Source organism: Peromyscus maniculatus, chromosome 15 (genome assembly GCF_049852395.1).
Source record: "Peromyscus maniculatus bairdii isolate BWxNUB_F1_BW_parent chromosome 15, HU_Pman_BW_mat_3.1, whole genome shotgun sequence".
NCBI classification, from domain to species: domain Eukaryota; kingdom Metazoa; phylum Chordata; class Mammalia; order Rodentia; family Cricetidae; genus Peromyscus; species Peromyscus maniculatus.
The window spans coordinates 51,041,944-51,067,791 of NC_134866.1; the positions used below are offsets into that span (position 1 = coordinate 51,041,944).

Below are 25,848 nucleotides of genomic sequence, written 5' to 3' on the forward strand. Positions count from 1 at the left end.
TCATGTCAGGAAGATTCTACTTCAGAATTTTCACATCCCAGCTGAAGCAAAAGGGATCCTTTCCCGTCCTGTCAAAAGGGTGCACCTTTTCAGAGCTGTTCGTGGCCGTGTTTCCCTTAAACAGAGAACCCGGGAGGTCCTGTGGATGTCTCAGTCCACGACTCTAGTCAGTCTATGCTCACATTCCTGAGCTTTGCTAGGTAAACCTCACGGACTGAAGTCAGCCAAGTTGAAGTTTTAATCATTTGCCACCAGAATCTTGATCAACATATCACTGTATTTCTAATAAGCATTTGCTGAATGCCTTCCACGTTCAAGGTATTTTGCTTTATTTTATAGCAGAGATAATATAATGATAATAAAGATCCCATGTTAGGAAATAGTTCTCCAAAGTCATGTAAAGGGTAACAATGGAACCAAGACTGGATTCCCCATCAATTGTCATTTCCACTAAATCTCACTGATAACATTGTTGAAAGCAGAATATATATCACACGATATTTTCTTCAATCTATGATTATAAACCACACAGCTGTCATGCTTATGTTCTTGGGTTTGAAACAAACCAGAGAGAGGAATGTGAAAAGCTCAAGAATCAACTTCTCACCCCCTCCCTGATCAAAGTCCATTGTGCAGGTTTTGTATATGAAAGGCAATGTCTTAGGGACATGGGAGTACCAGCACTCTAATGTAAAACTGCATTTAGCCCACCAAGTCAAAATGGCTTTTGCTCAAGATTATTTGTTTTATTATTATTTATAGAAAAAATGAGGTTGATAAATATCATAATCAGTTTTCAAACTTAAAAAATATTTCATAACTCAATAAAACTTTTGACCTGAAATCCATTTTTAAAATTATAATTTAATGTTGAATTTAAAAACTTCAATAATACCATTTTTTTCTGTTAAGTCATTTTCCAAAGAAGATTGAAATTGTTTTCCTTATTCTTTTGTTTTCCATAAATGAACATGATCCTGAGCTGTTAGCACCTTATTTGGTAAGGAGGAAAATGTGTACTGAGAATAATCACTTGCATGGCAGCCATAGTGAAACTCTGATTCAATTGGCAACAGTGATTTCATCACCAAGATTAGGGGATAAAACAGAAATGTGTTTAACTCAGCCACAAAAAGCTCAGTCATACCACTTCCAGCCATGATCTCATTAGGTCTCATAATGTAAGAGGGACGGAGACCTTCAAATTAAACACAGGTGCTCACAGGCAGCGCGATTCAGGAGACACTGCTATTCTTCAGAGCGCAGGGCCAGGGCAGCACTGTAGTTCTAATATTTACTTATTTTTTTTATTATTCTTTGTCTCTTCTTCTATTGTCAATAGTCTTTCTTCAGAATCGCAGTCTGAACTTATCACTCCACTCATCAACTTGGAATACATGGAAGGAAATTATTGACTAAGCACCCTGCCAATTTCCTTCCTGACTGTAATCTCAGGCTTCAAATTCAGTTCTGGTTTCAGCTGTATTGTACATCCTATTATCCCTTCCTGTGTCTCTCGGAAAGCTGATTCATGGTCTGATTATTGCAGTAAATTTTCAACCTTCCCCCTGCATCCGTCTCAGTCTCCCTGTCCTCTGTCTAGTTTAGAATTGCTGCTTCCTTCTCTACCCGGCCGACACCCTGGTGCCTTTCTCTTTGTCTCCTGTTTCCTCACCTTTAGATTCTGTAATAAGACATTTCCAAGGAAATGTCATTTCTGGGAATATCAGCTGTTGGAGCTTTATGACCTGAGACATCTCAGAGCTGGTTCTTTCTCAATATCTAGTTATTGTTTGCTTTGAGACAGACTCTCACTCTGTAGACTAGGTTGGCTTCGAACCTACTGAGATCCACCTGCCTCTGCCTCTTTGAGTGTTGGGATTAAAGTGTGTGCTACCACGCCTGGCTTCTTCTCAATATCTAGTGATCAACATGTCTCCCATCGTTAGGGCTAAAATTAGTGCTCATCACATGGGGAGGGTTGTTTGCTTTTTCTGTCCATTTATTTTTGTCAGACAGGGTCTCACTCTGTAGCCCAGATTGGTTTGGACTCACTATGAACCCTAGGGGCCTTGTATCCCTAGCAATTCTGCTGCAGCCTCTCAAAGCTCTGAGATTAAAGGCATACGCCACAACAGGAGTAATGCTTGAACATCTGAAAACAGAGTGGCTTGCTCTACCTTGTATAATCTGAACTCATTCTATTATTTATTATTAAGAAAATAATACACAGAGGAGGGAAAAAGAGAGGAACTACATAAAATGTTGATCCAAACTTGATAAAAACCAGAACATTTTTGAAGAGCTCATCATAAAAATGGATTTTTCATAATTATTTAAAGGAAAATGGAGCAAAGAAAACAAGCTGTTAGTAAATAGTTATATTCAAAGGAAAATGCAGTCTTGAACTGTGGGTTCAATATCCACCATTTGTGGGACGGAAAAGACAAAGGATTTTCCAGCCTTTATTCCAGGGTTGTCTAATCAACACTTTCCCCCTATAAACACATCACAAAATTAAGGAAAAGCCTTCAGAATTTGGCAGTATCATCTTTAATCAACTAGAGGCAATTATATAACCTATTATTTACTTAGAAAATGCTACAGCTTTCTTCGGTTTAAAAACAGTTCAACTAATTGGAATGTGGAACTTCGATTGGAGAGAACTGTATGCCATAAACATTCTATAGGCAAAGAACTTCCTCAGTTCTTAAACATCAATATAATAAGCATCTTTCAAATTGTGACAACTGGGAATGCTTTGATGAAGCAAACAAAGTCAGACACATAAATGCCACTAGACATTTGGTTTGTAACTTAGAATGCTAGTGATGTCTGGTATAATGGGAAAAACATCACCAGAGATTAAAATCCCTCATCTGTGAAATGATGAGAGTTGGCTGAGATTATTCTATGATTCTTCCTAGTCTCAAATTTCGTAGTTTTATAGAGAATGCTCATGAATCTTTTTCTAAACTTAAAATAACAAATTATAGTTGTCCATGGGTGAGGTTCAATGACTCAAAATAATTGTCAAACATTAAACCATAAAAGATTCTATTAAATAAAGCCTAGCCCCTGGATAAAAATAAATGCCTTAACTGAGCCTGGGGGGCATAGGGCTGTCATCTGAGCTACTTGGGAAACTGAAGCAGGAGGCTTGCTAGAGATACAGAATAAGTCCAAGGCTAGCTTGGGCAACTTAATAAGATCCCATTTAAAAATAGAGTACAAAAAAAAAAAAACCCAAAACAAAACAAAACCAAAAAAAAACAACGGCTAGAAATATAAGTCAGGGGAGAGTCCTGCCTGGCATTTGCAAGGCCCTGGGTTCAGTCCCCAGTACAAACAAACAAGTAATTTTTTCCTACTCTGGCTTCCTTTTATACGTTTGTTCATAATTCTCTTACTACACTTTTATATGATACTTATTTTTATATCTATTTGCTCAGATAGTCTTTAAGAAGCCAAACTACAGTGCTGTGCACATTTTATTGATTAATTGTTTTTAAATTCTAGTCTCAGTATTACTACAATGTATAGTGTTTTTTGTTTTTGTTTGGTTTCTATAAATTTAAAAGCTATAGTATTATAAAGGAATAATAATTACATTAAGGATTCTATATATAGGTCATATGTAGAAACAGTATTGCTATTAAAGCACGGGCACTATGAGGACTGGCCTCTTGGCCTCCCACTGAGTCAGCCCCACCTCCTTTTCTTATGCAGGGACACTAGCTTCCCATCAGTTATATCCTTTCATATTAATGTTTTTCTTTTTTTTCAACCACACAAGGCTACAACATGGATCTATTTTCACTCAGTTCACTACCATGGCCCCAGCAATAGAGGCAGGCAGATCTCTATCAAATTGAGGCCAGCCTGGTCTATATAGCAAGTTCCAGAGCTATATAGTGAGAACCTGCCTCAATAAAATAAAATAAAATAAAATAAAATAAAATAAAATAAAATAAAATAAAATAAAATAAAATAAAATAAAATAAAACAAAATGTTCAGTATTCAGTTCAGTGAAATGGCTTTCATATCTATATTGTTAGCAGGAGTGTATATTCTTAAAATCTTTCTGGGGAACAATTTGGCAATGTGTCACAAATACTAAAATGCTCTCTTACGTGACTAGAAATTGTATTCCTCCTAATGTTGCACAGGGTATAATCACAAACAACAATGTTTTAGTGGCGAAATGATTAGTGCTGTGGTATCACAGGAGAGCAAGAGCTTAAACAGGGCAAGGACTGAACAACAGTAGAATTCAGTTGAAATAAACAGTGACATTACTACTAAATGCTGTAAGAGATAATGTTCAAAATATACCGAGGGCTGACTATCACATATAAGGACTATACCATTTCGTTATACATACATGTACATATATACATAGATGAACACCTAGAAACAGCATATATTAAAATACTAACAGTGGTATTAACAGAAGTTATTTTCTTCGCTTTATCTACACATCACATCAATGTGTACAAAAAAATCCTGTTCCTTTTCTCTACACTCACACTCACATTGGGTCCTATTGAATCATAGCAGTTTATGATGTTCATCCGTAGAATACAAAGAGCTACTAGGAATCTTATATATACATCCTAACCATTTAAAATTTCTCTTTCATTGTCTGAATTCAAAAGATTAAAGAAGAAACTTAAAAGATGCTAGGAAAAATTGACTAATAAATATATAAAAGTATGTATCTTTAACTCTTTCAAAAAAATTGACTAGACTTTCTAATTTTACATTCTCTTTATGCTTTTCTATTGATTCCATCTCCCACCTCCAATCTGAAACAAGGAACTTCATTTCAGAATTACAAAAGGAAGGGAATTAGGAAACTTAAATTTAATCAGATGTATTAATATGACAATTAATATTAACCATTAAAAAAAGCCAGGTGGTGGTGGAGTACACCTTTAACCCCAGCCCTCAAGAATTTGAAGCCAGCCTGATCTGCAGAATGAGTTCCAGGACAGCCAGAGCTGTTACACAGAGAAAGCCTGTCTTGAAAACAAAACAAAACAAAATAAAATTTTAAAAAGCCTTTAATGATATATTCAACTCTATTATGTATAGACCAGTGGTTCTCAACCTGTGGGTCATGACCCCTTTTGGACATCACATCACATATCCTGCATATCAGATATTTACATTACAACTTATAACAGTAGCAAAATTACAGTTATGAAGTAGCAACAAAAATAATTTCATGGTTGGGAGTCACCACAACCTGAGGAACTGTATTAAAAGCAATAGGAAGGTGGTAAACCTCTGTCATAGATGGGATGATGAATGGCTTGAAATCTTCAAGATGTTGGGTGTTTAAGAAAGTAAGCTTGAACCAATAAAGAAGCCACGAGTCAACACAGAACAGGTATAACCAGTACCATCCAGGGGCCTTAAATAATCAACAAGATGCCAAGTATGATATTTAAAGTCTCGAATGTCAGGGAATTAACTTGATGAGCAGAATTCACAATTACACAAAATATGGTAGATCTATTGGGACAAAACCTAGATCATGAATTTTGACCATTGCTTTGTTTTACATAGTTTTAAGACTTAATTTGAGATTAGCTTATAAAGCTAATTAGCAGAAAAAGAAAGCAAGTGGTCTTTTCTAAAAAAAGGTCTAATCAATCTTGTTGCTTTGCGTGCCTCACTTGGCGGGAACTACCGCACAATTTTACAGAAAACTAGGGGGTATGTCTGCAAATATGAATACATAGTGTTTGCTTGCGGTCAAAGAAACAGTTCTCACTTTTTGTCATACTTACTCAGGTGGACATGGCTCAGTGTTGCAGGCTCTTTGATTTTCAGGTGGCTTACTGTCAGGGTCACAGAAATTGTTCTGGACGATGGAGTTGTCATCCAGTCTTTTACAGACCACTTCTTGTCTTTGGGCACCTTTAAGAAAAGGAAGGACATCATTAACTGGAGAGTAGTTTCCCTCCCAAAAGGCGAGGCATGTATTGCTTTCCTCTGGGAGTTACTCTCACTGCGTCCCTGCTGTCCTATCTGTTCCAAAACACTGTCTGCTTCTCCACAAGAAGAGAAGGACTGGTCATTATAGCCAAATTTTAAGCAAAATTATTGTTCCCATATTTAGAATCACAGATGTTTTGAAACTGTGATCAGTATTCCCATTTTTATGTTCATCTTCATGCTTTCCTTTAAAAAATCCTTGAATTTTCCAAAATGCCAAGAGATAAAATGTATTAATATGTATTTCATTAGAAGACAATAGATGCATATTTATTCAAAAACAAAATGACAGGGACTAACTTACTTTTTGATATTTTGTAGGACAAGAGGAAACAAGGTCATTTTTCATTAGGAATACATCACACCCACACATTTCACTTATTTTCTTCCATTTATGATTGCATCTCTCTAAAAGCTCATCAAGTTTTGATTTCAAATGTCATAGACCACTTTTGGACTATAAGAAACTGGTCTGTTTATTTTAACAGAGTTGAATACCTGCTGATTATATATCACTGTCAAAGAGATACATACATAGCTCATTCTAATATAACTTAAAAAATACTTATCTTGCTCTTAAAAATTAGTCCATGTGACTCATTAGCACAACTAAAAACATTCTCATTTTACAATTTACAAAATTCTTAAGTATATGCAATTTATTGGCAGACATACCTACCACAAATTGCTCACATTTCAAGAAATGCGATCACACACACACACACACACACACACACACACACACACACACACACAGACTTTTATTTATAAACATCCTTGGTGGGATTTTTATATATACTTATTTTTGCTTTGTATCAGTAATCAAAAGTCAGATATTTCAAGATATCAAAGAGAAACAAGTGTTTCAGATCATACAAAAGACACTGTCAACATTTTACTCTTGGAAATGGGCAAAAAACACGAGTCAAGCTGTTCCCTGAAATTACCCACTCTGCCCCTATGAACACATAAGCTGAATAACTCAGAGTTGTAAACGTAGCACTGACAGCATGCAGGTAACCACAGATTTCTACTCCAGCTAATTCTACACAGTTCTTCTGGGCTGCTTGCCTGCCTGCCCACCTGCCCGCCTGCCCCTTCCTCCCCGCCTGCCTCCCTCCTTCCTTCTCTTCCTTTCTTCTGGCTATTTTTAAGTTGTAATATAATTTTTTAAAAAGGAGTTTGTTCACAAATGTGAGAGTCTTTATGAAACAGGATCATTTGATGAAGGAAACTTTCCCCTGAAGAACTAGACACAAAATGCTTCTCCCAAGGCTGCTTCGGTCTGGGTTGAGCATGTCTCAGCTGTCCTGCTATGGTCACATTTAACTAAACCCTTTGGATTTGAGCGATTGACAGGAGAGACTATTAAATCTACTGATCTCAGGAGACTAAGTCCTCCAGCCTCCATCTCAATGGCGAGTTGTTGAACAGTTGTGGTCTATTTTATTGCTCGCAGTGCCAAGACTCCCGAGATCGCCTTCAGTAACATGTTTTTGGGGTCTGAACTACACCCAAACAGTTTACTGCAAAATGTCTTAGAGTATGTTGCATTCCTCCCTCCCAGGCCCTAGAATAGCAAATGACAGCAGTGGAATTTTTAGCTATTAAAATCGAGATTTTTGAGGGAAAAATGATTCATAAGAAGCATAGCTGTTATCCATTCACAGATGTTCCATGATATTCATCACATTACCTCCCCATTGTGTCATTCCAGTGGGCAGATAACTATGTCCATGTGGTCACCTAGTCAAATATCTCTGCTGTTAGTCACAGAGCTCGGCTACCAACAGTTGCTCAGATGAGCAACTTGTCCACTCCGAAGGAAATGTTCATTCGTATCAAGAGCAAGGGCCATTAATACAGTATGTCTGTAGACTCCCAGAAAAGGCTAAACATCAAAACTACAAAATGGAATTGATGTTGCTTAGTTCCAGTGACAGGAACTGTTAAGTCAGTTTCTCTAGGTTAAGATAAAAGTTCAGTTTCTTTCAGAGAGCACTACAAATGTTTTTTGTCCACACTGTATTTGTTTAAAGCAGCCTTTATATAAGCAGGTCCTCCGCAATTTGAATCACAGATCAGACTGGTATAAGTAATTAGCAGAGATTTACATTTCATTTTTAGATAAATTCTAGCTTTGTAAGTATCTTGAAAATGTTTGCTATGTAATATTTATTGCTAAAAACTAAGAAAACAGAGAGAACCACACAGATTAAAATAAACATTGAGAATAGTCTCATATTGTTCTAGAGCCTAGAGCTCTTTTGCTATTTGGTAAAACCCAGCTTCTTGAGTAATGCTGGACTTCATATTAAGAATTACAAATTAATTCAACTTTGGCCATGCCTTCCATATAGCCGAAAATCTGGGAACTAAGGGACTTCTAGGTCTTTATAACTTCAGCATGCTGTTTTTTGATAAAGTAAAAAAATTAACATCCTTGAAAACATAACTAAAATTGTTCTATATTTTACAAAGGTATTTTTTCTTACACTCATCTTTTATTTATTTTCTTCTAATATGTTGTTATCAGTGTGGCATTAATCTATTTCAGATCTTCTCACAACACTATATTATTTTCCTTTAATAGAATACATATTTCCTTCCAGGTTTTATTCTTACACCAGGCAGGTTGATAGTTTTGTTGGTTTTCTTGTTTGTTTCTGTTTTGAACCTAAGTCAGTATCAACAGGATGACTATAAAGAAATTAATCTAAATGGATAGAATTTAAACACAGCCTTTAAATCAAGGTGAATACAGCTTTTAACTTTAGAAAGTCGAAAATACAGATCAAGTGGAAATAATCTAAGTGAACAAGAGAAATGGGGTTTAGATTATTTGCATGTGATCATGCTTCATGCACACATAGTCTCTTTTAAAGTAGTATGTAAAACATTGACATGTTCATTTAAGATCCTACTATAATACAGTTATACAAGATTAGAATGCTTTCAAATCTGAAGACCCATAGTTCATGTCCAAAATGTGTAAAATGTCTATACTAGCAGTAGTGCACATCCAGTGGGAAAAGTTCTCATGACTCAGTGTTCCTAGCCTCTGGAGAGAGGCAGATGGTCTGAGAATTTAATTGACCAAATTAAAACTGGCTATATACTTACTGTTAAAAAAAACCTTAAGTTATTAGCATGAAAACTTTTTATATAATCCCTCCACGTTAATAAAAAAGTGATGAATTTAAAGCATTACAAAAGTACAAATAATTTTTAATTTCTTATTTTGTTAATACATATTTACCTTAAACATTTACAAAGAATATGTCCTATTTAGAACCATTTAACTTGCCCATATTTCATTTTTGATATTTAAGAATCAAATATGACAAATGACGGTTTTAAGTCTAGAAATGTAAACATAACCCTGGGGCTAGAGATGTAGCTCTCAGTGGTACAGCATTTGGCTAGCATGTGCAAGGCATTAGGTTCAATTCCCAAAATTTAGAGGGAAAAAAAAAGACTCCCTCACTTTGGGTCTGTGATCTTAAATTTATTAGATCCTATGTTTACTATTCTGCCAATAGTTTAAAGTGGGGATCTACTTGGCTACCAAGAGCCCTGTTCTACCATACAAGACCTGAACTTGGATTATTGCTTAAGTTACACAGCAGCAAATAGTGTTTAGTGGCATATTGTAATAGTATAGAACACAGGAAGAAGCAAGAAACCCACCGAATGGCAAATGAGACCTGGATGAAGCTGTTTCTTGTTCTCACTGTAAGGACTGTACAGGTGGTGGATGTCTCTCAGCGAGGAAACTTCACATTCAGGCCAATCCTGAGTGAAGTCCTCAGAGGACACTGAACTTCTTTGTTTCTGATAATTAAATATTTTTGCAGACTCGTTTATAACACAATATTTGAAGTTATGCTGCTTTTCTTGTGGTGGTTCACCATTAAAGAATTAAGTTCACCAGTTCATTCTTTTTTAAAGTAGAAACCAGAAGTCAGTGCTTAAAAATTTAACTTGGAACAGTGGTACGTGTTAAATCAGGAAGAATGAGGGCAGCAGGGGAGGGGGGGTGGTGTTAAGGGCAAAAGAAAGACCTAGCCATTCTCAATTCTACAAGACCTAACATTTCAGTCCTAAGTGGACACCATCAGAAAGTATGATTAAGTCAATATGGGAAAGAATGAGAGGTATAAATGTACACTTGAGATTGAAGGGATAACTGATCTCCAAATAACTGAACAGAGTGGCACAGTGTGTCATCTCTCCCCAGGAAAGAGATTTCTGGAGAGGAAGAGAAGAGAATACTCAGATTTTATACTAAAAATGTAGCTGGGGCTAAGGCAATAATTTGCTTAGCCACAGCATCTAAAGTAGTTAGCAACCAAGACAACATTATAAAACCACAGCATACATAGCATATGGCCAACAATATTAATGTAATCCTGATTTTCAATGCCTATAGCATCCAAAGAGTGACAAGTGCCAGGAAAACAAAACAAAAATACAAACAAAACAAAACAAAAAAGCCCAACAAACCCTGTTTGCTCTGTCTTCAACTGCTGGAATCTGGCTGTTGTGTTGTGTGATTGTTGGCCAGACATAAGCATTTGTAGGGCACAGCAAAGTCCATCTGCCTTGGATCTAACAGCTGGCACCCAGAGTACCAATCCACTCCACCCACATGGCTTCCTTCTTTTGAAGAGCCCACTGATCATTTTTTTTTTTAATCTTTCAAAAGCTTCCTTTCTTTGCTTTCCCAGTGTTTCCTGTCTGTCCTGGGCAACAGTAGATGTCCCAAGGAAACACAGGATGATCAAAGTGGAAACGTTACTCAAAAAATATTTTAGTTTTTATTACTAGTCATGGTAGCATATGCCTTTAATCCTAGCACTTGGAAAGTAGAGGCAGGTGAATCTCTGTGGGTTCAAGGCCATTCTGGTCTACATAGCAGCCAGGGCCACTTAGTGAGACCCTGTCTAAAAAACACATGTATTTTTCTAGAGCAATTGTGTTTAGTGAAGGTAAATGAGGATGGGGCACACACGCAATAGGTTTACTTGAGGCCAGAGCACACACAAAGGGATTAGATTTGTACTATCCACTAGGTAACAGTAACATCTTTCATGAAAAAAAAATGTCTAAATTAATCTGACTCATTAAGTTCTATCTATGTTTAAGGTATGAATTTCATTACTATGTGGAAAGGTAAAATCTTTACCTCAATGAGATTATATTAAAATGGGGTGACAAGAATAAAGGAAAGGTTATTATACTACCTACTTGTCTAATAAAATACTGCATTTTTAAGTCTGATATTTTTAGTTGTACACACCTCTCATTTTGTTAAATTACTGGATAATTTCTCTCTTCTTGATCTTCATTGATCTAAAGAACTCTCATAATCAAATGACTATGGTATCCTTCAATTTCACTTTACCTTATTTCTATGTTTTCCTTCACCTCCAACTGCTTTTAGTTCTAGGCAGTAAATGACCTAAGACAAGTTTTTATTTCTCTTTGCAAAACGAGGCAATCAAATTAGATGACCTCTAATGTTTCTTTCAGATCCAGAATGCTATAGTTTGCTTTTGCCCTTTCTCTTTATTTCAGTAGTTCAGATTTTTGAAGGATTCTCCCTCTTTAATGTCTGTTTTCCACTTGTACTCTATAAAATAAAGAGCGTAGAGATTATAGCTCAGGGTAGATCTCTTGCCTAATATATATGAAGAGCTTAATTTAATTCCCAGAAATACCAGGGGCAGACAGACAGATACACACACACACACACACACACAGAGGAGGGGGGAGAATAATACACAGGTACATGTTTTGGTGTTGTAGTCTTGTTGTAATCTGTGAGTTTTCACTAGTTCTTTTCATGTGTGCAAGAGGCTGGACAGGAAATGTAAGAATGCTAACTACAAATGGGAACTTTGAAGCTCAGCCTGGTGGTACATGCCAATAAGCCCAGCACTCTGGAGAGGCCAGGGTAGAAGCATCAGGAGTTCAAAGTCATCCTCCACTAAATAGGGAGCTGTAGCCCAGCCCGGGCTATTCAATACCCTATTTCAAAGACAAAGCAAAAGCAAGCAAACAAAGAAAGATCTAAGTTGTGTTACTAAACATCAATCTCTATGGTTTCCAGTAGGAGTTTATTTCTCATATTTATTTAAATTTTAAGGGATGATGCTGAGAGTGTAAGGTCTTGGATCACTATTTTTTTTACACACTGTGACATAGTTATTAGCAAATAAAGAAACTTTAAAATACCATATATGAAATCCCTTTCTTGGGACCAAAGAGTAAATACTTCAGATTTGATTTAAAGTGAAGATATAAGTATAAGCAATTGAATAGTTACATATTCTTCAAGTTCCCAAAAATAAGAGTTAAGAAAAAAGGGTTTATTTTTCCAAAAGTAGTTAGTTCATATCTACTTCCTAGTAGGGATGCATGTTATGATTACTAAAAATGCTATTTTGTCTTTCTTCATTGTCAGCCTAGCCTTTAATGGCTGAGCCATCTCTCCAACCTTAAAAAATGCTATTTTGAACAGAATTTTTGTGAAGTGAAACAGCCTGTGTCACACTGATCACTAATACACCAGAAATGCACTTACATTTGTTTTCAGCCTTAGACATTTTTCAGTGAATATAGGCATCCAAGCTCTCTTCATCTTAGTAAAGACTATATTCACTAAATCATTTAAATTCAGTGCTCCAGAGCCAAGGATCTCAGGAGCTGGGATGGTCACAGATGCCCTGCTGTGGGGCCTGGTCCACCTAATCCCATATGTTGAAAGTCATTCTTCCTTCTCAACACTGGCAATGACCCCGAAAGGGAGCATTTGGGAGAGAGTCAATATGAAAGTGCCATAGTCAAGCAGTGACTGGCTTTTGCCTAGTCATCTAAGTAGCTTACTTTTCAAAAGCAAGGAGAAAATTGGAGAATTTTTATTCTTTCTTAACTGAAGACACTTTCCTTCAGGAGTTTGCCTCTTAGAAGGAGCACAGTGACCTGTGCTATGACTAAGTTTCCTATACTCAGAACTAAAACTCTGAAAAGCCCACATAGTCAGACATTAGCACACTGTACAACCTTATACCAAAAACAGAAACCAAAAAACAAACAAACAAAAAGAAAAGAAAAACATTTCCGCAGAGACTTGTTCAAACTATATAACTCATGATAATATGTAAAGTGATCTTAAGTATTAATCTAAAGTTTCTACCTGTAATCTTTCATTTAGCTATGAATAGCTATACAGATTTTGTTATAAGCATCAGTTGTTTGTATTTCAGGATTAATTTCAATCAAATCTATTTTGAAATAAAAAAAATTAAAATAAGAGATGGAAAGATGGCTCAAACTGCTCTTCTAGAGGACCTGGGCTCAGTTTCCAGAACCCACATGGTGGCTAATGAGCCTAGGATCCAGAGGATACAACACCCTCCTCTGGTATCTGTAGTTACTACATGCATAAGGTGCACAGACACACATCAAGGAAACATCCATACATGTAAAAAGAAAAAGAATAAAATATCTAAATTTTTTATTTTAAAAATAATAAAATAAAATATGCTCCCACAAAAAAACCCACCAACAACACAAATCTCAATCTACTGGGTTTGTTTCTTCTGTTCCAGATTGGCACCTGTTTATTTTGACGTTCCATCAAAGTTACAAAGTATGCCTACAGTGTTAGTTATTATAAAAAGTCAAGCCCCACCACACTTACTTGTATAAAATGACCTCTTAGTGATGTTAAATATGTTAGAAGGACATTTCTGAATTGGCAAAGGAATTAAAAAGACATTTGTAAGAATGTAAAACATTTTTCTCTGCTTTGTCTGGTCCTGTGAGAATGTTTCCTTTTAGTTGGGCATTAGCTCTGGCCTAAAGATTGTGGTATACTTCTCTCTCTCCTCCCTTTTCTCTCCTTCTCCCTCTCTTGTTTTGAACGAGAGACAGGAGTTTCAAAACGAAGCCCATCTTGGACTCAAATTCTCCATGTAGCTCAAGCTAGCTTTTAACTCATCAATCTCCTGTCTTTACCTCCCAAGTGCTGGAATTACAGGCATGACCACTAGGCTTGGCTCAACATTACATCTTTCTAGTAATTACTTTAAAACAATTTAAAATGCTATTTCAGAATAGACTGACTAGAATTTAAGTTTACATTATGTTAGTATTGTATCATTCTTGTAAATATTAAAATTATGACATCAAAAGATATCACTAGAGAAATGATAAATATCTAATGTTTCATAGGCTAAGACAATTCATTAAGCTAATTTGAAAATTATGTTATTAATAAATGTATCACTATAGATGATTACATAAGCGTGTTGAGTTACAAGAAGTTGCTATCAGAGGCCATTTTTAAATAAGCCCTTCCTCTCACCTTGTGCTTTGATCATGCATCAGCCTTAGACTGAACTAGCAAAGGCAGAAGGAAACATACTCAGCAAGAATAACAAATACAGATAAGAAAAGTTTACACATTATCAAAAGCTCTAGATCTCAATTTGCAGGAGCAAAGCATTTTTCATCTTTAAATCCTGAAAATCTCTAGGGCCATAAATTGTGCTTAGACACATTGTTTCCCTCTTAGAAGAATGTCAAAATAGATTGAAAAGGAGTAGGGTGATTTTTTTTTTCTCCCACTCTTAATGACACATTAAAATAAGTTAGGATTTCTTAAACTTTTTCATGCAACCTTTTAGTTTTCAATATTTTTTTTTTACAACAACTCCTAAGCGGGGGTGGGGGATCTAAGTTTTGCTTATTAAGGCCCAAATAATTTAATGACAATAATTTGCATTGAATAGAACCAATATCACCATGTTTCCATTGAAAAAGTACAGTATTTTGTAGCACCTCATGAGCATGCCATTGTGTTGGCCACCTTGGTACCTTTTGAAAAACTTAGCCCTGAATCATTGAAACCCAAAATAGTAGTTGGAAACCATCTTCCAAAGCTCAGAGTAGAAATCAGTTCCAATCTGTACAAGAGTCCAAATGAATCAGGTAATGATGCATACAATAAAATTAAAATTAGAATTTTCCTATCTGGACAAAAGAAATATGTAAAACAACCTTTATGTTTATATCTAGTTCATTCTCTGTGTGTGTGTGTCTCTCTGTCTCTGTCTCTGTCTCTCTCACACACACACATGAACACACATGCACTCAAACAAATTAGGCTTGTTGGGTTGAGGTACAGCTCACTGATATAATCTTGCCTAGCACTACAAACAAACAAAACAAAAACCAGTCAACTTTCAATGACATCCAGGAAAGGAAAAGAATTTAAAAAGCACCAAACATGAGAAAATGAAGTAGATGATAATATTTTAAATAGTCACTGACATCCAATCAGAAATACTAATACCCATGTAGTGTATATTTTAAAAGACTTTATTTTATGTGTATGTTCCTGAGTGTACCTATGTGCACTACGTATGTACAGTGTGCACAGAGGTCAGAAGAGGGCATCAGATCTCCTAGAATTGGAGTTACAAGCAATTATGATGTGGGTGCTGGGAACTCAACCTGGGTCCTCTGCAAGAACAGCAAGTGCACTCAACGGTTGAGTCATTTCTCTATATATTAAAAAAACAAACAAACAAAAAAAAAACCAACAACTCACGGTGTTCTTTGATCTCTAACTAAAATTACAAATTGGTGTCTGCAATGACTCTGCTTCCTTTCTCTTCCTCAATCTAAGCACAGCTTTACCTCAGTTTTTTCTCCTGAGCTGCAAAGGTAGTATTTAGCAGAGACAGGTCACTCTAAGAAACATAGCAAACTTGAATTCTTTGGCATGCAATTCTTTTACTTCACAAAGAGAAAGGAAAGAAATCCTACAGGGAAAAACAATGCGGACAAAATATCAGGGCAGTTAATAATGCCAATGGAGGACAAATAGTATATTTTAAGTGTAACCTCAAAACTATAACAAATGTGCAATGTTATATGCATTTCTGTCTTTTCGTTGCACTGTTAATGAAGAATTCTTTGGTAGTAAAGGTATTGTTAAATACAATTCGAAGACTCTTAGTTACTAGTCTTGAGAGACTTGATTCTAAAAGTCCAAGGACTGTATTAAGTCAGAGAAGAGGCTGCCGGGTAAGTTGTGAAGAAGGCGAAAGGATGGTTTAAATAGTGGAAAGTTGAAAGACAGAACACAAGTGTTAGAAGGAATATTGCTGCCTTATGTGAGATCCAGTCCCTAAGACACAACAGTCTCCTAATACAGCAGAGGGGGTCCCTTCCTGATTAGAACTGCCAAGAGAACAGAAGTTCTGGGAGTTTTCCCAGCGCTGTTAGAACAGGCACTGTGTGCTTCTTACGCTCTGCCTTGCAGCTTAAGTCGGTTGACTGCAGAAGCCATTTATAAGCTGAGCTATCTTATTCAAACTGCTGGAGACCAGAAGCGCTTCCAATACATATTAATTTAGATTTTAGAATATTTGCATGGAGCATACTGGTTGAGCATCCCTAATCTGAAAAATCTGACATCCAAAATACTCTAAAATCGGGAAATCCAGTGAGCTCCTCAGATGAAGGAGGCTCTGCTTATATTCATTTTAGTTCTATAAGTACCACAGAAAGTTGAAATTAAAATGAAAATCTCTGAAAACTGTTTAGCACATTGCAGTTAGTTTTAAAAGTATTAATTAGATGAGATAAATGATCCATCAGGCAAAGAAGAAAACGTAAACAAACTAAGATCTGAATATACTCCCTATGGCATGTCCAAGTTCAATGGCCACATTAAATAAATCATACATAGCCATTTTACCACTTCTTCTACTCTGTTCAGTGATGTTGCTCTCTGTTTTTCACCCTAAATGCTCATTCCTGGATCTCATCAACCTTTGCATTTAACTCATAGCCAACTAATAAGAGATGTTAGTGTTTTTAGGACTAAAACTTTTAATTCATAACAAAACCAATAAATGTTAAAATATGGACGGCACCTTAAGAATTGCCAAGGGATCTTTTAAAAATCTGATGTTCAGACTAAACTCCTTACCATTTATAAAACACAGGGGTGTCAGGGGGCCCAAGTATCAGGATCTCAGCAACATTTAGAGCCTTGTCTTTCCAATCTGTGTCAGAATTAAGAGCCATGGTTCTGGGCGAGGTTTCTGAATGAAACCTTGGTGAAGGAAAACTTTTGGGTGGATATCTAGCAAGTTTCTCTATAGAGATGCTAAGTGGTAAAAAAGCTTTGTTCAAAGTATCCAATTATTATTATTAGAAAAATGCTATGTTAAAGTATTAATAGACTCAACTGCTGAACCGCAAATAAAAACTTAACTTGAAGTCTACTTATATAATAAAAAATCATCACAGTAAAGGTTATTTTGTGTGGTTCTTGAGGATGATCAAAGGATACCAGGCATCAGAATATATTTTATAAACTATATATTATTCATCTGTTATTAAACAGCCAGGTGACAGAGCCACTTGTAATTAAATCAAATAGAGATTGTCATGTAGCTTTACTTATCATTTGTATCTAGCCCAGTTACTGGAGTAAGGCTCCTAAACTATCAAGACCTGTACTCCTGAGTCAGGAACTGGAGGCAGAGCCTAGCAATCCTTGTTTTAAAGACACCCTCCTGTAGGTCTGATGTGTGCTAAACTTTGAGAACAACACATCTAGGCAAGTATTAGTAAAGAGGAAGTATGTAATAACCAAAACCAATGGGCAAGTATAAACTGACTGCTGTTTTAACCTTTAAAAGCCACGGAGCAAATATTATATGGTGTGAATTACTACTCAAAAATGGGTTCTAGAGTTTTATATCATAAAACAATATTACTTTCATTATTAAGCCAAACTTTAACAATTAATACATGATTATGGTTATTAATCCAATAATAGCATATTAGGCACTTATTTAAATTACACAGTACATAATAGTTTGGATAAGGCACAAAGAAATAAATTCTAAGAGAAGTAGCAAGGTTTCTGAAAGTAGGAAGGTTTTCATTTACTGGGTTCTCACAGAAGAATTACAGCTTTCTTTTTTTTTTTTTTTTTTTTTTTTTTTTTTTTTTTTTTTTTGGTTTTTCGAGACAGGGTTTCTCTGTATAGCTTTGCGCCTTTCCTGGAACTCACTTGGTAGCCCAGGCTGGCCTCGAACTCACAGAGATCCGCCTGCCTCTGCCTCCCGAGTGCTGGGATTAAAGGCGTGCGCCACCACCGCCCGGCTAATTACAGCTTTCTTAATAGTCACATTTATCCAAAGACAACACCCAATAGCATCTTAATGTTCCCCATCAGCCCAAGGAAGCGCTTCATCAGTGACTCAGAGCTAGCATCACTTGAAATGAATCATCACCAATGTTTCCTGTATATTAGATTTGTCATCGGGTCTGCTAAGCGACAGAAAAACAGTTTTTAATTTCTTATCTTCAAATATCTCATCATAGAAAACTATCATTCTTGCTCCATGACTCACAGTTCAAAGGTTGTGATGTCAGTAAAGCACATACAGAGCAATAATGAATAACACAGAGGGACCTTGTAAGACCCAACTGAATGCTCTTGGAGAGTTCTCACTCTTTTCCCATTTCAAACCTTGAGAGCTTCAAGGCTCCCACTAGCTCCCTGGTGAGGTCAGAGTAGGATATCATAATTAAGAACTAACTTTAGTTTTGCTCCCCAGTTTCTGAGTAAAACGTATGTAGAAATACATTTTCCTAAAAGGTCTTTAACTGTAAATAAACTCCTTTTTTTGACATGATGGTAGATGACTATCGCCTTTCTTTGATTAACATTCCTGAGCTCTAAGGAACTTTACTTCCTTCAAACACAAGCTTCAGTATTTAAAGAATCTGGAATTAAAAATAGAGGCACATACAGGAGGAATTGGTTCAACAACTGGTATCTACATCAGGATGCCTATCCTAGGACATCTCATTTCCTACAAGGGAAAGAAGAGGTATACATTTTTTTTTTTTATCTTGAGTTCTAGTTGTCAACTTGACATAGTCTAGAATCACCTGGGAAGGGGGTCTCAATGAAGAATCGTCTAGATTAGATTGGCCTGTGGGCATGTCTGGGGCGGGGGATTGTCTTGATTAGTGGGAAGACCCGCCACAGTGGTTGCACCATTCTCTGGGTAAGGGATACTGGATTGTATATGAATAGAGAGAACAAGCTGAGCACTGGATGCACACATGCATTAATTCACTCTGCTCTGCTCTTGACTATGGACGTCACGTGACTAGCTGCTTCAAGTTCCTATGTCCTGACTTTGGGCTTCCCTGCAATGATGAGCTGTAACCTAGAATTGTGACTAAATAAGCCCTTTCTTCCTCAAGTTGTTTTTCTCAGGGGATTTTAATCACATCCACAGGAAATGAAAAGAAGACATTTGTCAAAATTATTGTTTCATGGCCTTATGAGTGCTCATAACCACTTACTGTTTATAAATGCTTATTGTTTTCCTAGAAAGTTCCTGATCTTGCACTAGGAACAAAATGAGTTCTCAAAGATGTAGACTTCAGTGACCAGGCCCTAAACTCTATATGCCTATGGTGCTAGGTTTCAGTTGCTCTGAAAGCCACAGCGATCCAAAATCTTGTGTGGGCACCAGAACCACCTGGAAGCTTGTGAAAACACAGTCCCTATTCAGTTTCTCTGAAGGAGTTCTGACCTAGGCACCGAATCAGCTGCTCAGTGAATCCCTAACTGATGCTGAGGCAGCTGGTCTCCAGATCATACTTGGATGAACGAGACAAATGACGGCTCTGCACACCAATCTGCCAACTTTCAGTCACTGACCTCCCTCTCTCAACAAAAGCCAGGGCCTCATAAATGCTCAAAATCACTCACACTCAAGCAGAATTTGGGGTCCCAGAACCACCTCAAATATAAGATCAGTAGCTCCAGATTCAAAGTAGTTTATACTATGGAAAAGAAACCTCTCCTTCCAGGGGCTTTTCTTTTTATTTAGGTTTTTCCTCATTCACAAATCACTTCCAGTTTTCAATATGAATGTTACAGAAAAGAATGACTCATTTAGGTTTTTCATACGTTTTAATTCAATAAATTCATAGTTCTCTTTTGAATTAAGTTTTCATGCCTCCTCCACCTTTGTTGGACTCTGTGCTCTCTGAACAAATAGAATCATAAGGTTGAAAGAACATTGGGAATTCATTTAATTTCTCCTTGGCCTCAGACAAGACTGTGTCTAAATCATCCTCAAGTAGAGCAATTGAGCAAAAGAACAGGCAGCCAGGCTCCCCATTCCGTGTTCTATGTGTACTTGAAGATACTACAATGCCTTCTCTTCCCTAAGTCAGCTGGCCTCAGCTTTAGGGCATCCTTATCAGATGCCTAAACCTTAAATTATTTGGACTCATCCTTAATAAGTTTATTCTACTCTTAATAAGTTTATTTATTTATACTACTTAAATATATGTTATCCTAATGATTTTTTTGTTGGTAGGTAGAAAGGGGAAGATTAATTCATAGAGTAATTCAAAGTGATTTAATTAGCACAAATAAAGATTTATGTATAGATGCCATTAACTATAATACAATGGACCTTATGGGAACAAAAAGTGAATTAATTGAGAATAATCTGCAGTGATATTAGTCATTATATTTTATTAAAAGAAGTGGTGATGCAGTATAGTTTTGAAAACTTTATATTAAGAGTCATCAGACATTTTACACATAAAATGGGTGGGAAGAAGAGAACTTTTAAAATAGATTGCAAGTTCTACTTAACCATATTTTATGATATTTCACATGAATGAATATTAATAGAGCATTATTCATCTTTTTTTATTTTTTCATGTTGTGTAGTCTTTACTACTACAGCAGAGCTATAGTAATGGATGATTTTAATTTTTATGACTCAAAAGTATGGGTTCTGTCATATGGTAATCAATTTTCTGAAAAATTTTTTCCTATTCAAATACTTGAGGCATTTGGAGGTCCAGTGGGTACATGGACAAAGGTCTATGGACTGTATATGTTCTTGCACAATTTAGCACGCTACTGTGTCATTTATTTTAACTTCAGCATTCTCACTATTACTATTGCAAACGTATCCTTTGGTTTTGGAATGGTGAGGTACTCCAGGCCTCCCTGGCCTTGGAGGATGGGTTTGCTCCTTGCCTACTGTAGTAAAGCTCTGTGGTGGAGGTGGTGCATTCAGTCTCCAGAGAGAAGGAAGATGCTGCTTGCACAGCACTTCTACTCACCAGTCCATGAAGCAGCAAGGGTGTTGGCTTTGAAGGAAGCCAACTGTCCTGCTCTCCCAGCCAGAGGTAAAGAATTGCATTGGTGGCCACTAGAGGGAGGAGGATTAGGAATAGAGTAAATTGTGGGGAAAAGGCACCCATGAAAAACGCACATGGGACAACCAACACATCACCAACCACTGCCTACCAGCTACGGCTACCTCGCTGAGGGATTAGAGTGGGTTCACTACACATCGTCAGCCCAGAGACCCAGACACTAGTAATTCATGTAGCATCCCAGTATATTGCCCCTTAACTTTGATGGCTGGAGGAGGGAGTTTGGATGGGGTTGTGGGAAACACGCAATTGTACAAACACAAGCATACAAGCACACATACATTCTCATGCCCCATTACAACAAGTTGCATCTGTGACGTCTGATTCTTGCTGGTTTTTAATTTAAAACTCTTGATGTTCTTTACCAAGAATGTGTTCATGAAAAGCAAACAGCCCACCTTCAAAACAGTCTTGGAGAAGCACCAGCAGAGATACTCATTGTGCCAAGATGTATTTTACCAACAAATCTGTGTAAATTACATGAGGTTGAAACAAACACAATGTAATATAATTAAGCAAAGTTTCTTTTGCTAAATTACAGCTTGAAGCAAACCTGCAAAAAATGTTTCCAATTAGCTTCTTTAGCAAACAGAAAACACAGCTCAGAGTAGGTCTGGCTTCCCACACTGCCAGCTGTGGGCTGCCTAGTGGGTGTCTTACCTCCAGCACAGGTAGCTGAGCATTCTGACCAGGGCTGATGATGCCACAGAAAGCCAACTTCATTATCTCCACTGCCAGGACGAGCGATGGGAACGTTGAACTTGTACCTAATTCCCAAATTCTGTTCTTGGAGTAGAACCTGCCATTGAAAACAACTGGTGAAGATAATTAAGACACAATGAGCCTTCATTTAGACATTCATTATTTCTTCTGAAGAAGAAAATGGCACAGAGCAAGTCTTACAGGAAATTTGGAACATGTCTTTATTTACTTTATCTTCTGGACAGTCTCAGTCTGTGGTCCAGGCTGACCCTGAACACAAGACAACTTAAAAAATTATCACATTTTTGTTCATTCATTAGTTAGAGAGGGCTGAACACATGCCTTGGAGCATGGAGAGCTCAGAGGGCAGCTTGCCAAAGTTGGTCCTTTCCTTCTCTCCTGTGAACCATGGGGATTGAACTGAGGTTGTCAGGCTTGGTGACAAATGCCTTTATCTGATGAGGCATCTCAGTGGCCTCCAAGACAACTTCGAAGCACACAAGTTTACATAAAACATAATTTTTTTCTGTTCATGAGTACTTGGTCACTGTTTTCATCTATACTGCTTGATCGTATAACTTTACTCAAGAAACATGAAAAGCCGGGCAGTGGTGGCGCACACCTTTAATCCCAGCACTCAGGAGGCAGAGGCAAGCAGATCTCTGTGAGTGTGAGTCCAGCCTGGTCTACATAGGGAGTTCCCAGACAACCAGGGTTACACAGAGAAACCCTGTCTCAAAAAAAAAAAAAATCATGAAAGTCATCTGACAAGAGATCTACGGTCTTCACTCTGCAGCATCTACACCCTTGGGCAAATCATTTTAGCTTTATTGCCTTATTTCCATCACCTGTAAAACAGAGCTAATCAAACATGACCCTTTCCAACCCCATAATGTGGAAATTGCAGTAAAAATATAATGGCAAAGACACATTTACCATTACAATGAGGTTTTCAGAGGTGGGTCCTAGGGCTTCCAAGGATTCTGGTTCATCTGTTGGTCTCTTGTAGTGGAAAGCTGTCCCAGAAACATCGAATTTCCTAGGCCAGTCAATAGTCCAGGCACCGTTAATATAGTAATCATCCCCTTCAGATTTTAAAGCTGGAAAGGAGAACAAAAATTCCCCTCAAAATATTAAGTTTCGCTTACTAATAGATCATGGATCAACTACTACACTAAGGTTTATAATGAATAGCCATTTCATTCAGAAATGATGCTGGGCCATCTTCCTTCTCCCTGTCTCACGTCATCTGTTTCTCTTTCCCTTCTTGCTTTTATTCCTCCCAAACAGTGACAGACTTTATTGTGGGGGCATTCCTATTTGGGACCCCACCTTCTTAAATTAACAAGTGCATAGAAAAGATGGGATTTAGAAACCTTCGTTTTTATATCCCGGGTTCCCAGTCAGGAAGAAGGTGATTGCCAGGTTGCCTGCGGGGTAGAGGCAGGGCCCTTGCTCCCTATATGCTTGCATCCTCATAAAGGTGAGACAGACTAAGGAGCCACAGGATAGGGTGAGATGACATCAGGCACATGAGAAGTGTGGGGTGTGAGAAGTGTGGGGTGTCTATGGCCTAAGGCCAGCCTGGGGTGCAGAGTGAGACCTTGTCTCAAAAGCAAAGCAAGGGCAGCCACTGAGGTTATGAGCTCTCTATGGAGCCCACTGGTCTTGTATTTGGAAGCCTGTTCCTGTTAGCCTCCTGAGTACTTGGTCTACAGGTCTACTGAGGGACCCCATATCATCTACTCCTCATTTAAATGCAAACTGGAATCACAAACTTACAGCAGCTGTGTCTGTATTAGTTCTGCACAGTAACAGGGCCACTAACAGTCAGGCAGGGATGGGAAGGGGCTCAGAGGTCCCAATCCATCACTACTGAACTATTTGCTACAAATACACTTGGGAAGAAGAGAACGTGTTGCCTTCAGTTGTATACCCACTCGTGACCCCATCAGGTTCCAATGGATACTTTCAATTCAATGGCCACACAGATAACCCAGGTTAAGCTAAATGGTCATAAAACAAAACTACAAGTCATACATCTGGGAAAGGGAATGGGGAGGTTGGTAGGGATGGGGGTATGTAGGGGAAAGAGTAATAATAATGAATTACATACATACGTGTATGAAATTGTCAAAGAACAGAATTAATAATAATGAAACAATGTCAGCCAAAGAACTGCAATAATTTTTCATATGAATGTGAAAAGGTAATTACTTAAATATTCATAGTATCATTGGTGGAAATTAATGAAACATTTATATGAGAGGATAAAAGAAGCATTAGGAAAAAGTTTAAAGAGCTGCTTGGCATGAGGGTAGAGTGAGGGACAGACTTTCCTCTCTAAAAATTAGAGGAGTGATTAAATGGCCATGGTGAGGGAAAACTTGTTATTCTGGCACTGTGGGGCCCCACAGAGGCTTCCTAGTAAGATCTTACTCAAGTTCAGAAAGTCTGAGCTTGCTTTGTCCAGCAGAGCTGCATAATAGGATGATTTGGCCAAAGGTGCGGGTACCAGGTGTTTTATAGGGTCCATACTTGGCTGTATATTGGTGCTTTGATCTTGAAAGGGGGAGGTCTTTTGCCTCTCCCCTTGGTCGTGTATAAAAAGCCCATTAGAGTAAAACTCTGGGCAACTGGGTATTGACCCAGGGCCCTCCCAAAGCTATCCTGTGTCTGTCTTTCTTATTGTCTACACCTATATTTCTATCTAATACTTCCTCATTCCTCTCTCCTCCTCCTGCCCCAGGAACCCTTTGACAGGTTGGAGCTGGACCCCCACATGGCACACAGACAACTGGACAATAGAACCAAAGAGTTAGAAAATAGACACAGGTACATAAGAGAATTTGTCTTTGTCCTACTTAGCTTTTAAAAAAATATTTTTAAAACTTACTTCTCATATATTACTTCCTGACCACAGATTCCCCTCCCTCCTCTCCTCTCAGTCCTTTTCCCCACCTTTCCTCTTCCTTAGATCCACTCCTCCTCTGTTTCCCTTCAAAAAAGAGCAAGCTTCCCAGAGATGTCAATCAAGCATGACATTATAAGATGCAATAAGACTAGGCACATACCCATGTATCAAGGCCAGATGAGGCAAACCAGTAGAAGGAAAAGGGTCCCAAGAGTAGAAATAAGAGTCAGAGATAGACCCACTCCCACTGTTAGGAGTCCCACAAGAACACCAAGCTGCACAACCATACCATATATGGAGAGGACCTAGATCAGACCCACATAGGCTCCCTGACTGTCACTCATCTCTATGACCACCTATAGGTCCTAGTTAGTTGATTCTGTGGGCTGTTTTCTTGTGTTGTCCTTGACCCCTCTGACTACTACAATCCTTTATCCCCTTCTTCCACAGGATTCCCCAAGCTTCACCTATTGTTTGGCTGTGGGTCTCTGCTTCTGCTCCTATCAATGGCTGAATGAAACCTCTCTGATGACAATCTAGGCTCTGGTCTATGAGTGTATCAGAATATCATCAGGAATCATTTAATTGACTGGTTTGTTTGTTTGTTTGGCAGTTGTATTTGGTTCTATCCTAGGTCTCTGGGCTTATCCAGCTTCTGGTTCCTTGCCTTCCAAGCAGCGTCAGGCATGGGCTCCCTCTCGTGGCATGGGTCTTAAGTTGGACCAGTCATTGGTTGGCCACTCCCACAAGTTCTGTGCCACCTTTACCCGAGCACATCTTCAGGCAGGACAAATTGTAGGTTGAAGGTTTGTGGCCAGTTTGGTATACCAGGCCCTCCACTGGAGGCCTTGCTTGGCTACAGAAGATGGTCTGTCAGTTCAGGTTCCATATCTCCTATTAATTAGGAGTCTTTGCTAGGGTC

At 37.7% G+C, this 25,848-nt stretch overlaps 1 protein-coding gene across 8 annotated transcripts in view; it reads right to left on the bottom strand.

The window, feature by feature from the left end:
* Window positions 1–25,848, bottom strand: part of Adamts6 (ADAM metallopeptidase with thrombospondin type 1 motif 6) — a 250,439-nt gene that overhangs the window by 24,581 nt on the left and 200,010 nt on the right. For 7 of the 8 annotated variants that reach the window (XM_076551952.1, XM_076551953.1, XM_042261590.2 and 4 more), the window contains 3 exons: window positions 22,949–23,112; window positions 21,971–22,109; window positions 5,800–5,929 (listed from right to left, as the gene is read on the bottom strand). In XM_076551952.1, the coding sequence (XP_076408067.1) occupies window positions 5,800–5,929; window positions 21,971–22,109; window positions 22,949–23,112 (433 nt within the window). Of the gene's footprint in view, window positions 1–5,799; window positions 5,930–21,214; window positions 21,304–21,970; window positions 22,110–22,948; window positions 23,113–25,848 lie in introns of all 8 variants that reach the window. The other variant, XR_013044769.1, reaches the window with a different exon arrangement.